The sequence below is a fragment of the Leptonychotes weddellii genome, chromosome 13 (assembly GCF_054177405.1).
Source record: "Leptonychotes weddellii isolate Sample4059 chromosome 13, ASM5417740v2, whole genome shotgun sequence".
NCBI lineage: Eukaryota > Metazoa > Chordata > Mammalia > Carnivora > Phocidae > Leptonychotes > Leptonychotes weddellii.
In genome coordinates, this window is record NC_138381.1 from 51,075,417 (window position 1) to 51,089,132 (window position 13,716).

The following is a 13,716-nucleotide window of genomic DNA, read 5'->3' on the forward strand; positions in this document are numbered from 1 at the left end:
TCGGCCTATACAAATTCTAACCACTCTCTTACATTAAACAGGAACTGAATTCTTTGTATCATTATTCATAAACTCAGTAACAATCCATCTTCGGGTATGCTGGATACAGAGGTTGGAGGCTAAAATTATTCTCTGAGAAACAAAACCTGAACATCCTTTCTTGACTTGGTTCCATTTGAACACCCCAATACCAACACAGAGACTTTATTTTTGAAAAGATTCTCTTCAAATACTGGGCTAATGAACACTTTCTCTTAAACTTGGCCTTTCTCAACACATGGAGATTCGTTAAAACAGGCCACCCAGAAAGCCTGGAAAACGAGGCCAAGAAGGAAGCAACCCAGCTTCGTTGGCACGGGCGTGCGGGCACACCTGCGCAGACTCACCTGGCGGGGCCGCTGCGGGGACAGGCACATGGAGAACAGTCCCCAGTGGAGCCAGTCACCTTCCCGTAGTACCCAGGGGCGCACAGATCACAGTGGTCCCCAGCGGTGCTGTGCCTACAGTTCTGGAGCCCCGGGTTTCAAGAGGAGAGAAGAATGGGAAATGGTTAGAAATCATTCTTACCTGCTAATACCTAAGCAAGCCACTGTTAGTGTCAGGTAGTACTATATATATATATATTTTTTTTTTTTAATAGAGAAGGGAGAACATTTTTTTCTTCATATTTTTTAAATCCTGTAAACACTGCCAACTCTGACCTTCATTCATTATAATACAGCCTATAAATTACTAATACATTCTTCTTATGGAAAATATACACAGGGCTAAAATATATATTTTATACACACACACACACACACACACAGGGCTCCTAAAAGCAGTCAACTTTCAGTTCCTTAAAAGAGGGATTTAAAATATATTTGATTTGAAGCACATTGGTTTTGCACATGGTTCGGGTTCATTGATCACATGTGGGGTGCTGAAAGAAGTGAACAGATAAGATGATTTAGGAAACAGGGAAGAAAATGCCCACTGTTATAGCACCACCAATAGATTCTTGCAATAACCAAACCACTTCTAGTTACATTTGATGTCATCGTTTCCATGACAGGTCCTACCATCCTGCCATTAAAAAAGTTTTTGAAGCTAAAAGAGCAAGTTTTTGTTGACATCCATTTCCAAGGTGAAATCTGCTTTGGCCCAGTTGAATCACTGTCCATGCAATCCCTGGGCACTGGATTCTGTGTTGGATGGAGGGATAGAAAGACGGGTAACACTGGCCAACTGAAGCAGACTCTATCCCTGGCAGCAAGAGAGGCTATAGAAAGACACCCTTTTATATGTTTTAAACACGATTTTCAAGTTCCTTTTTTTTTTTTAATTAATTTATTTGACAGAGAGATAGCACAAGTAGGCAGAGCGGCAGGCAGAGGGAAAGGGAGAAGCAGGCTCTCTGCTGAGCAGGGAGCCCGATGCGGGGCTCGATCCCAGGACCCTGGGATCATGACCTGAGCCGAAGGCAGCCGCTTAACTGACTGAGCCACCCAGGCACCCCTCAAGTTCCTTTTGATTAAAAAATATTCCAGTATTTTCTGTTTTAAAATTACATTCCTATCTCACCTGATGGAAGTAGATTTTACTAGGATCCACGTGGTCCCTAAAAGTGCTATCTCTTTAGAAGTAAAATTTGCAACCGCTCTTAAAAAGAATGTGTTAAATACTTGTTTTAATGATACAATATAAATCTGATGAAAAATAAATATTAGATGAGCGAGGATTGAGCAGATTTTCATTGCTAACACCAACTTCAGCACCAAAAACTCCCCAAATACACGATTGTGGACTTCCTGGTTCTCATGATTCCAGAGAACTGAAGACAAGCTGCCCGAGAATGGCAGGGATAGGAGAACCCGTTAATGTCAACCAACCTGTAGGATGAGTTCCTTGCTGTGGGAAGTGCACAGAAAAGGCTTGTCAGTTGTTCAATTGTAAAACCATTAAGTGGTATCTCCTGGGAGGGGATACCCAGGGATAGGAACTCCCAGGCTATCTTGGAGGTGCTGAGTCTCCCTCTACCTCCTTTCCAGGTCACACTTCTGACCAATCATTTTTATGATAATACCAAGTCTCAGTGACATGAGGTGGGGGGGAATGCCCTATATACTGAATGACAAAATCAGATCCAAAATGGTCTTGATGCCCACCTATGTAATAATCCATAGGCAGTGCTTAAGGGATTTTGTCAAATGGAAGTACACTGTTGCACTAAACCACAAGGAGACCTCACTAGATGAAGACTGGAGAGAAAAGATAAGGTCCCAAGTTCAAAGCGCAAGGACTCAGGTGCTAAACATGTGGAAAGTATGTAAGCATCTTCATGTCTAGTTAGCTCAGCAGAGGCAGCAGTGACCAGGCTGGCAAAACCCATGGGCTGCATTCACGGCACACCTAGCGTCAGAGAGAGATGCTCCTTCCACACCTAGGGTAAAGGCACTGGGCTCTGGGCAGGATACTCTAACCGCAGGATGGTGCATGGACTCAACCATTCCACAGAACCATCAGGTATATAAACTGAGGCTATCTGACCAGGAGGGCTAAAGATTCAGGGCCCATGGATATGTGAAAGAGGAATCTAACCCGTTTCACAAGTTACTAGGTAAGATACTGCCATTTTTCATGCATAAACTTGACCTAGTGGTTTGTCCTAGTGGCTCCAAAGATTAAAGTGCACCAATTCCAGGAATAATCAGGGCTGCCCCAAGATGAGCTGAGCTGCTATGGGAGTGAGCTTCCCATGGCTGGAGGTGTGTAAACATTCATTAAATAATTACTTGGCTTGAATGCTGTAGTTCAGACTTAAGCTGCTTTGCAGCAGATGTATCCATTGTTGTGTACTGTAAAAATTAACAGATCCAGCTGAGAGCTCTTATGGGTTCCAGGTAACATCTGGCCAACCTCTCCCCCCAGAGCCGGGAGCTGTCCGAAAGCGCTCTTTGTTGATGTTAGGGAGAATTCTTGCCTGGGATAGTCTTTCCTGTACTGGGATATGTAGGCTGTGTTCTTTCTTGGTTACGAATCCACAGGTCAGCTGCTGATCTTAGAACTCTGTTCTGGTGGATTCCGGCCAGGGAAGGCAGGGTAGTAATTTAATGTCCTAGGAGTATTTAATCTTGTTAAAACAGTGCATCAAGGAAAGATGCAGCATGAAAGAACTGATCAACTTCTTTAAGTGTCCATGAGACCTCTGTCCCCATGACTGGCCAAGAGACCTTCCCAGCTAATTGCATCTTGATTTAAGCTGCCTGAAATCAGTTCTCCTTAAATCCTTAAATGAGATTTTTCTCATTTTCTCTATTAGGACTTTTTGCCTGGAGCATGAGCTGATTAAAGTGAATTTTTTTTTTTTTTAAATAATGTTATAGCTATCTGCATCTTCATTAAGGTCGTTTTACCTGTGGAATAATCCTTTAATTCCACATATATAATGGAGTCGGCAAAGGTTAACACATACCTTTTTAATGGAGGAAAATCATGCTGTACTTCAGTTTCTAAATTCACCTGCGCACTGCCATAGCTCAGCAGTGTCCCCGATGGAAATGACCTTTCAATTCCACAGATGAAAAATGCATCCAAGGGGCGCCTGGGTGGCTCAGTTGGTTAAGCGGCTGCCTTTGGCTCAGGTCATGATCCTGGAGTCCCGGGATCGAGTCCCGCATCAGGCTCCCTGCTCAGCGGGGAGTCTGCTTCTCCCTCTGACCCTCCCCTCTCTCATGCTGTCTCATTCTCTCTCTCAAATAAATAAATAAAATCTTTAAAAAAAAAAAAAAGAAAAAGAAAAATGCATCCAAATAGAAGAAGACAGATCTAGAAGGGCTGCAGTCCAGTTGGGAGCCTGCCTAATTCCTTCATCCCATTCCTTGTGACTAGGCCACATCCAGGAGCTCTAAGGCTTCAGGAGGGTCTTTCTTGGTGAGCAGCTCATTTCCCTTCATGGAGTTATTTTACCTGAGGTGAGGTGGTCTTGGCACAATTTATACAAGTAACCAATGTTTCTACAAGAGTTATTATAAAAAAAGGAGATTTCCAGAGTAGGGAAAGAATATCAGATTATTCTAGGTTATTAGTAAGGCCTTGTCAGATTAAGTAAATCACAGACACAAGAGTTTGTCTTTGGTCAAGGCCACAAGACTTCCATCTGGGCCATTTCTTTGCAGTGATCAGAGTTCTCCTTACGTTTCTAAGACCAATCTTGGTCTAGGGTGTTAAAAAGAAAACCACAGGCCCAATATGGCATCACTTAGGCCAAGACACCAAACTGGGGCTAATACAGAGCCTAACTACAGTTTCAACCACCCCAAGAAAGAACACAGCCTGCGTATCCCAGTCAGGAATTTTCTGATCGGCATCAATGAGGTAACCTGTCACGTGGGCCCTTCATCCCCAGAAAGGAAGATGAAGTCATCCACCTAATAAGACCCCTGCCCTCCCATCTAAGGAAAAGTGACCTTGTCTGGAAAAATCCTTTCTTTTTGCTGATAACTTCCTTGCCCCACCCTCTTCCCTAAAAAAAGTTTTTGTTTTGTACAACTCCTCGGAGCTCCCCTCTACCTTGATAGATGGGATGCTGCCTAATTCATGAATCACTCAATAAAGCCAGTTATATCCTCAAATTCTGAATTTTGTTTTTTAACAAGGGAGAGGTGACTGAGAACCAAAAGCATACTAAGACATCAAGAAAGTATTTTTTTAAAAAAATGCAAGAAGAGAAATAAATTTGCAACATGGGCATTAACGTATTTTAAGACCCCCAGGTGGCCCTCCCAATTCTATGACATAGAGGTCTCATCTAGTTTGACTATAACCACCAATACTGCAAGTACACTTAACTCCCAAATTGATGCCCACAAACAAATTCATGAAACTAAGACTTATAAAAGATTTTGCACTAACAACGTCTGACTTCTGAGCCTTTCTGAAGGAAATTTACATGTATGTTACAGTTAGTTAAATTTAGGCTCTCTCTAAACCATGAACTTCATAGGACTCTGGAGCAGAAATTCAAAGGCTCAGTGCCTCCTCTGAGAACCCGCACAAACAAACCTACCAGACACTTCCCAGTTTCGGGGTCACAGACATCACTGTGGTTGTTGCAATTGCAGGGCACACAAGGGGCAAGCAGAGGGCGGGGTCCTCGGCTCGCGCCTTGCGGGAGCTTCCCCCTGTGGTAACCAGGTGCACAGTCCTGAGCGCATGCAAAAGGAAATGAACAAACACGATTAAAACAATGGACAGAGGACTTGTAACGATTCTGACACCAATTCCACTTCTGATCACCAGGTATGATCAATATATTCTGTGACCAGTTCTGTTGTGTGGGTGTTTTTTCCCCACATCAAGCAACGTTTGGACACCAGCGGGGTGTCCCACAATTTAATTCTGACACTACCTACCTGGAGATAGCATCCAATCTCACTGGTTAAGGGCTCAGTTCTAGAAGATTGGCCCTGCCCCCCAACTACAGACGCCAATCACAAGTCCAGGTTGTCATCTGTGCTTCTGACAACAGGCTACAGATTGGAGGTTCCAACGACCCCCTCCTTGGGTTTGATTAATTTGCTAGAGTGGAGCTCAGAACTCAGAGAAACATTCTAGTTACAAGGTCACTGGTTTATTATGAAAGGATGTAACTCAGGAATAACCAGATGGAAGAGAGGCACAGGGCAAGGTGCGGGGAAGGGGCCTTGGGCCTTCCAGGCCCTCTCTATTCAATACATGTGTTCACCAACCAGGAATCTCTCTGAACTCTATCCTTTTGGCTTTTATGGAGTCTTCCTTACATAGGTATGAGTGAGGTGATCATTGGCCCCTGGCAACTGATTCAACCACCAGCTCCTTCCCTCTCCCCTGAGGTCTGGGGAAAGGACTAAAAGTTCTCCAACCACATGGTTGGTTCTTTTGGTGACCAGCCTCCATCCTTAGATGATCTAGGAACTTTTCAAAAGTTACCTCATGAATATAACAAAAGACATTTTTATAGATCTCATCACTTAGGAAATTCTAAGCATTTAAGAACTCTGTGCTAGGAAACGGGGGGATGAAGACCAAATAGCTATTTCTTCTTATAAATCAGTGTCGCAACTTGAATAAACATTTCTCCAAAGAAGATACAATTGGCTGATAAGCACCTGAAAAGATGCTTTCATCAATCATTAGGGAACTGCGAATCAAGACTACAATGAGGTACCACCTCACACCAAGAGAACTATCAAAAAACAAAATAATCAGAGTTGTCAAGGATATAGAAAAAATGGAACACTTGTGCATTGCCAGTAGGAATATAAAATGGGACCGTGCTTTGGGAAGCAGTATGGCAGCTACTCAAAAAGTTAAAAACAGAATTACGACATGACCTAGCAATTCTTTTGAGCATAAACCCCGAAGAACTGAAATCAAGGTCTTGGAGAGATATTGTATAGCCATATTCTTGGCAGCATTATTCATGACAGGCAAAAGGTTAACCCAAGTGTCCATTGACGGATGAATTAACAAAAAAAATGTGATACATACATAAAATGGATTATTCAGCCTTAAGGAAGCAAATTCTGATACATGCTACAACATGGATGAACCTTGACGACATTAGGCTAGCTAATCATAAATGAGAAATACTGCATGATTCCACTTAAATGAAGGTCCTAGAGTAGTTGAATTCACTAAGATAGAAAGTAGAATGGTGATTGTCAGGGGCTGTGGGGAAGGGGACCGGGGAGTTAGTGTTTAATGGGTACAGAGTTTTAGTTTTGCAAGATGAAGGATACTGGAGATTGGTTGTACAACAGTGTGAATGTAGTTAGCACTACTGAATGATACACTTAAAAGTGGTTAGGACAGTAAAGTTTATGTTTATGCAGTATTTAACCATAATTAAGTTTTTTCGAAGAGAAAACTTATATAATTCATACAAATTCTGATCATCACTTAGGAGTTGCTGTAACAAGCCTATTTCAGCTCAGAACCAGGTAATGGATTTTATTTTATTTTTTTTTCTTTTTTCTTTAAATTCAATTAGACTTGGGGTGCCTGGGTGGCTCAGTCGTTAAGCGTCTGCCTTCGGCTCAGGTCATGATCCCAGGGTCTTGGGATCGAGCCCCGCATCGGGCTCCCTGCTCCGCGGGAAGCCTGCCTCTCCCTCTCCCACTCCCCCTGCTTGTGTTCCCTCTCTCACGGTCTCTCTCTGTCAAATGAATAAATAAAATCTTTAAAAAAATAAATAAATTCAGGGTGCCTGGGTGGCTCAGTTGGTTAAGCGACTGCCTTCCGCTCAGGTCATGATCCTGGAGTCCCTGGATCGAGTCCCGCATCGGGCTCCCTGCTCGGCAGGGAGTCTGCTTCTCCCTCTGACCCTCCCCCCTCTCATGTGCTCTCTCTCTCATTCTCTCTCTCAAATAAATAAATAAAATCTTTAAAAAAATATAAATAAATAAATAAATAAATTCAATTAGCCAACTTGTAGTACATCATTACAGGTAGTGGATTTTAACCACAGTCTGCCTACCTGACACGAGAATCCAGCTGTGCCAGGAGGACAGAGACACTTCTCTAGGAGGGACGCCACCTCCTGTCCCGGGTGCAACTCTCCAGCCTTCCTGCCAACCTCCATTGAAATATTTGAGATTCTGTGAAACCGTTAAGAAGTGTGAGAGGGAACATTAATACTGAGAAAGATACTTTCTAGAAATCTAGCACATTATATAATGAATTGGCATATATATTAAGCCAGAGCTTTCCTACAAGTTTGGGAGTAGCTCCTACCCGATTATAAAGGGAATGTATAAGAGCACATTAGTCCTGTCATCACACAGTGACGGGCCCCTGCCAACATGTTAGAACTTAAAAATAATATTACACAAAGCAACAACTCCTGCAGCACTAGTTTGGCTCTAACCCAGTAGCTTCCATTTATGGGATAAGTACTAAATGAGCAACTGACAGCATTCTTGATGTGTCATGACAAAGAAATGTCATTGAAATTTAAGGGCAGAAAATAGAACTTTTTTTGTTTTGTTTTGTTTCATTTATATTTTAACCTCATCTAAGATATCACCATATGTACTTATATTTTATATCCACATTAATTGGAGGATGGATAATCTAGGTCATTTTCCACATATTTCATATTACTATTTAATAAAGTTTTGGTGAGGAACATAAATACACACACATACACACACACAAATAAAGATACGAAGTAATAAGGGTGAATCAAATCTCTTCAGTTTTATTCCAAATAAAAAAAGTTTTTTTCATTATAGAAGGTTCCGAGTACCTGCTTTGCTGTAATCCTTGACCATAAGATGCTTTGATGAGGATGTACTCAATGTTGCTAAGAACAGACATAAAATCAGGGCGTGTGACAGGTTTTTCAGAAACGGAGTTAAAATACTTCCAAAAATTCTGTGGATGAGAAACACCTTCAATTACATTCCGATTTTACAAATCCTCAGAGGCTTATGAATTTAGTAGTTCTTTTATAAATGTCTCCGGAAGGGAGCCCGCTCTCCCGTCAGCTCCTGGGGCAGCAGCCGCGGTGCCCCCCACACGGAGCAGCAGACACGCGTCACCTGCGCACCGCCCGCCGCGAGGCCGACTGTCCGCAGAGTCCAGCGAGTGCGCGTGCACACTTGCCAGAGCCCAGCCAGTCCAGAGACTTCGCACCATTACATCCACACGGATGGAGACGTGTGCACCACGATTTCACACACAAAGGATTTAGGATGCAATTCGCACCAAGGTAACATAAGCCTAGTGTACGGTTCTTGAGCATATGGAATTTGAATTGTTTTTACAAATCTTGCTAAGCCCACTGGAATTCTGACTCCCAGGTCTTCTAGCTCACTCTATTAGCAGCTTTGGGATTCCACTGCATCCAGAGCTAAATCCACACCGTTAAGGGGCGCGTAGGAAAGGAGGACATCGTCACCTCTTTCATTCCCACTTCCTGCTCTTGTCGTACTCCGTTCTCCGGGGAGGGCACGTCCACATAAATGACCTGCTTTCTGGTCCGGCCCCCTTTGATGAGCACTTGGGGCTCAAGGTTGAAGGTGCCGATGCCGTCGGAAGAATAGAAGGCCACGCTGTATTTCAGGCTGCCACCGTAGGCCAGGAGCTATGGGATTGTAAATGATTTACTTCTCTGACATAGCCCTGGCTTAAAACTATTTCATTACAAGCCTGTTGTCATTTGCAAGAAATCATGTGTCTTAAAAACACATCACAAGGGTGGAATCGGTTGTCTGGAATGTCTTTAAAAAAAGAAAAGATTTTATTTGAGAGAGAGAGAGAGAACATGAAAGGGGAGAGGTCAGAGGGAGAAGCAGACTCCCCGCTGAGCTAGGAGCCTGAGGTGGGACTCGATCCTGAGACTCCAGGATCATGACCTGAGCTGAAGGCAGTTGCTTAACCAACTGAGCCACCCAGGTACCCTGGAATTTGTGTCTTTTTAATTCTACTTAATTATGGATTATTAAGTTAACTCAAGCCACAGCTTTTTAAGTGAAGTTTTAAGTTTTTTAAAAAAACTTTTATTGAGGCATGTCTGGCATATAAAAGGCTGTACATATTTAAGGTGTACAACTCAATCAGTCTGGGGAGGAGGATACACCCATGAAGCCCCCACCCCCATCAAGGCCACAGACGTCACCTCCCTCAGCTTCCTCTCCATGGCACCAAAGGAAGTAAACGTAACAAATCAGTGTGGTAATGGCCCTGATTATATTCAGGCTCCTTTGAATTAAAAAGGACCTAGAGCTATGGGAACACTGGATACATACTGGCAAATTTAAAGATCTGGGTGATTTCACACATAGAATCCAATGTTCATTTAAACAAAAATGCAAGTGATGCCCTAAATACCCTGTTATAGTAGGGTATTACTTTCCCCCTAAATGAGTATCGATTTGTTGAGAAGAACCACAGCGCCTGAGCTTATGTTAATAAAAATGAAAAGGGTTTATTGAAGGACTGCTTGAGGAAGGAGAAAAATAACATGATGTGATTTTTAAAAGACTTTAAGATTTTATTTTTAAGTAAACTCTACACAAAATGAAGGGCTCGAACTCACGACCCCGAGATCCGGAGTCGCATGCTCTTTTGACTGAGCCAGCCAGGTGCCCCTAAAAGACTTTCAAATGAAAATTACTTGAGAGCCATATACATCTGGGGGGATTTTTGTAAGTGTTAAATGTCTCCATCTCCACCTAGAGGGAATAAGCACCTCGGTTAAGGGTCGGCTAACACAGTCCATCGTGATTTCAAGGGACACCTGTCTCCTCCGGGAAACGTGGACTGGCTCTAGGCCAGGTGGGGGCCTCACCTGGTCTCCCTGGAACTGCTCTGGCAGCCGCCAGTAAAACGGCTCTGCGTGGACATGTCGCCTGACGGTCACAGCATTCAGGAGGATGTCAGGGGCCTGGTAATACACCCCCTCAGCCGTACCCTGGAGGTTGCTCTGAGAAACCACACGCAGGAGGGGCTGCCCTGAGCCCAGCGTTACCTGGTCATGGAAGGGGAGAAAAACAGACCTGAGAGCACGAATTCACTCCTCACCTTCGATTCGTCAGCTTCTACTGCTGATCCACAGACCAGACAGCTTTAGTATTAAAACAGGAGTAACAAAGACATTTCCTTCAAACTCCAACATCTGGGTTAATAGGAAAACTGCATGTGTTTTACACTATTGCATTTAGGGCCAAACTATTGCTCTATTGGGGCAGGATTCAGTTATAGGAAGGAAGCTGTTGTATATTGCAGTTTTATCTCCAACAAAAGCTTTTGATAGATTAGCTCAGGAGCAACCCTGAGCACTTTAGTTCCAGCTTCATTTATTTCCTCGGATGGCAGACACAGAGCTCGGATTCATAATGAACCCAGATTAGCTTCCTGGAATTTCTGATGCCATAAGAGCAAAATTTAAAGTAAGTTCTTGACTATCTCCCCTACGGTCACCCAACTTCCATGGGAGGGGGGCAGGGAAGGAGGCAGTGTTTAGAAACAGCACATTAGCACATTTTCCCGCATGTGTAACTTACCGGCATCCTCACATAACCCTCCAGCTCTGAGCAGACTTGTGACAGCCCAAAGCAGAAGCAGGGGCTACATCCCAGAGGGTCAGCTGCATGGAGGGCGTAGGTACCAGCTCGACACTCGCTGCAGTGAAGACCGAACACATTTTCCTAAAGGAGAGAAAGCAATAGACTCGTTTATTTTTACCTGGGGGAAAAAAAAAGAGACATGACTTCCGAACAGAAATGAAATAAAACACAAAAATAATTTTGGACCCACAAACGTCCCCGAAGCAGCTGTTTCCCTAGGCAAGCTCCCTAACCTCAAGGAACATCCACCCTCTCAGCACTGCCAGTGATTCCCAGATGCGGCTGATCAGCAGAATCATCTCAGAAGCTTTGGGAATATATAGATTCCCTGATGAGCCTCTCCTGGAGCGAACTCGAGACACCACCCTGAGGCCCCAGGTGACTCTGATGACTGGACACGTGGTGGGCCATGGACCAGGTGATCACTAAGGCAGGCCCCTCCTGTTCTGACTGTCTGTAATGAAAGCTGCTATTGCCGATGGGGTAAGCCAAAAATATGTTCACTGATGTTTCCATTACTCCCAGGCCATAGTATCTGATGAGCTTTCCCTTCCTCATCCCTAGTCACTGATCAGCCCACTACTCTCTCTCTCTTCCGTATCACCAGCACCTGGAAAAGGACCAGAGGAGGTAGCCAATTACCTCCTAATAACAAAGCACAATGGGGAAATCAGTGGAAACACATGGAATTAAACATGATGTTGACATCTTACCTGCCAGGAAAATAAAACACACAAATTTCCTTCATTCTGGCCAGCACATACAAAAGAATAATTACTTACCAGTTAGAAAATCACAAATCTTCTATTTATTTATTTATTTATATTTTTAAAATTCTTTTAAGGGGGGCTGAGGGAGAGAGAATCCCAAGCAGGCTCCACACTGACCTGAGATCATGACCTGAGCTGAAATCAAGAGTGGGACACTTAACCCAGGTGCTCCGAATCACAGATCTTCTTGAAGCCCTGTGTTACCTGTTTTAGCTGTACACTCAAGACGGACCGGCTGCTCAGCTGACTGGAACACCTGACAGAAAACTCAGTGTGTTTCGATTCAGTTCTATCATCTGACACAATAACCAGTAAAAATTCCATTTAAAGAATCAACCATTGTTCTCGAAGAGCCTACATGGAATTTAAACCTGGTAGGGAGTGCGGACTCACTATGAAAAGCGTCTAAAACCTAGCTGCTGATCTAAATGGTTAAAGATTTCATTTATTTATTTGACAGAGAGAGAGGCAGAGGGAGAGGGAGAAGCAGACTCCCCGCTGAGCAGGGAGCCCAACACGGGACTCAATCCCAGGACCGTGGGATCATGACCCGAGCCAAAGGCAGACGTTCAACCAGCACCCTTGATTTAAATAGTTAAAAGCCCCAAAGTCGTAGTGATGAGTGAGGGGGAGAGAGCGGAACGCCAAGGGCCGTTACCTTGCAAGAGCAGCTGCCGGTTTCCTCTGCACAGCTGCACAGACCCTGTTCCTCATCACAGGTGTCTGCCAATGTCCCTCGCGGGTCACAGTCACAGGCCACACAGTCTGGAAAGTGTCTGTACCCCAGGGAGCACTGATGACAGCCTGGGCCACCAAAGGCAGGCTTGCATCGGCAGTGGCCAGTGAGTGCGTCGCATCCATGACCGGTGGACCCAACATCACTGCAGTTGCAGGCCTGGGAAAATAAACTCACAAATAAAACGGTGCTTTGTACATTCGTATAATGCACACGTGTTGGGATTACAGGAGAACACTAAACGTGGGGACATCATACAAATACGTGGGTCTCCTTCACTATGGCTGCAAGGATTCACTTGGCCAATCAGGAGGCAGCGGCTGCCAGGCTGGACCGCTGTGCCTCTCTGGGGCCCATGTGCACTGGGCTGACCCTGTCACCTGATGGCCAGCCTGGCGGCAGCATCTTACACATCAAAGCAAGTCTGGTTTTAAAACGCAAACCACATCCAAGTTCAACTGAGGAAAGCTACATTGAAAATAGAACCGTTGAAGATGGGCTGTAACCCCCCAATAAAGTGACTTCTGCCCTCCTCCTGGAAGATCATGTACACAGCAGCGTAGTTTAAAGAGCACTGAAGTTTCCAAACCATCAATTCCATGGCTGGGTTCTTAAAAAAAAAAACTTAGAATAATGTACTTTAAGGCAGCTGCTTCTTCCACCTGGATGCTTGAACCCGTACTGAGTTTTAAATATAAACCATGGAGCCATTCAGCAGGTCAAGGTCAAGTGCATGGATGAAAGAGAAGGAGTGAAACTTGCTCCAACGAAGTGCTTCCCAGTTAAGAAGATGCAGATGGTGGTGCGTACCTGGCATCCGAGCTCTAGGTTGTGGCCCCAGTATCCGTCCTCACATTCGTCACAGGTGGTGCCCCGAGTATGAGGAGGGCAGATACACTCCCCCGATTCCGGGTGACAAGTGTGCTGTGTGTGAGCGCAGTCACAGGCTGCAACAGAGACACACGGTGTTGTTACGCCTCAGGACCCCCATGCAATCGAAGGGGTCACAGCTGATGCTATAGGTTCTCTCCCTTTGATTAATTATCTAAACTGTTCTAGTTCCTAACAGAGACCTCGTGATTCCCAAGACCTGTCCGTGTCTCTTGGGAGGGGGCTG

General features: G+C 44.4%; 1 protein-coding gene across 7 annotated transcripts in view; it reads right to left on the reverse strand.

The window, feature by feature from the left end:
* LAMA1 (laminin subunit alpha 1) overlaps window positions 1–13,716 on the reverse strand; it is a 160,460-nt gene that overhangs the window by 53,762 nt on the left and 92,982 nt on the right. For all 7 annotated transcript variants that reach the window (XR_014139702.1, XR_014139701.1, XM_081801584.1 and 4 more), the window contains exons 22-30: window positions 13,410–13,546; window positions 12,522–12,758; window positions 11,031–11,174; window positions 10,316–10,495; window positions 8,924–9,109; window positions 8,270–8,397; window positions 7,499–7,619; window positions 5,048–5,185; window positions 387–508 (exon numbers count right to left, since the gene is read on the reverse strand). Coding sequence is in view for 5 of the 7 variants with exons in the window: in XM_081801584.1 (XP_081657710.1) it covers window positions 387–508; window positions 5,048–5,185; window positions 7,499–7,619; window positions 8,270–8,397; window positions 8,924–9,109; window positions 10,316–10,495; window positions 11,031–11,174; window positions 12,522–12,758; window positions 13,410–13,546 (1,393 nt within the window). In the remaining 2 variants the exon portion in view is untranslated. The remainder of the gene's footprint in view (window positions 1–386; window positions 509–5,047; window positions 5,186–7,498; window positions 7,620–8,269; window positions 8,398–8,923; window positions 9,110–10,315; window positions 10,496–11,030; window positions 11,175–12,521; window positions 12,759–13,409; window positions 13,547–13,716) is intronic.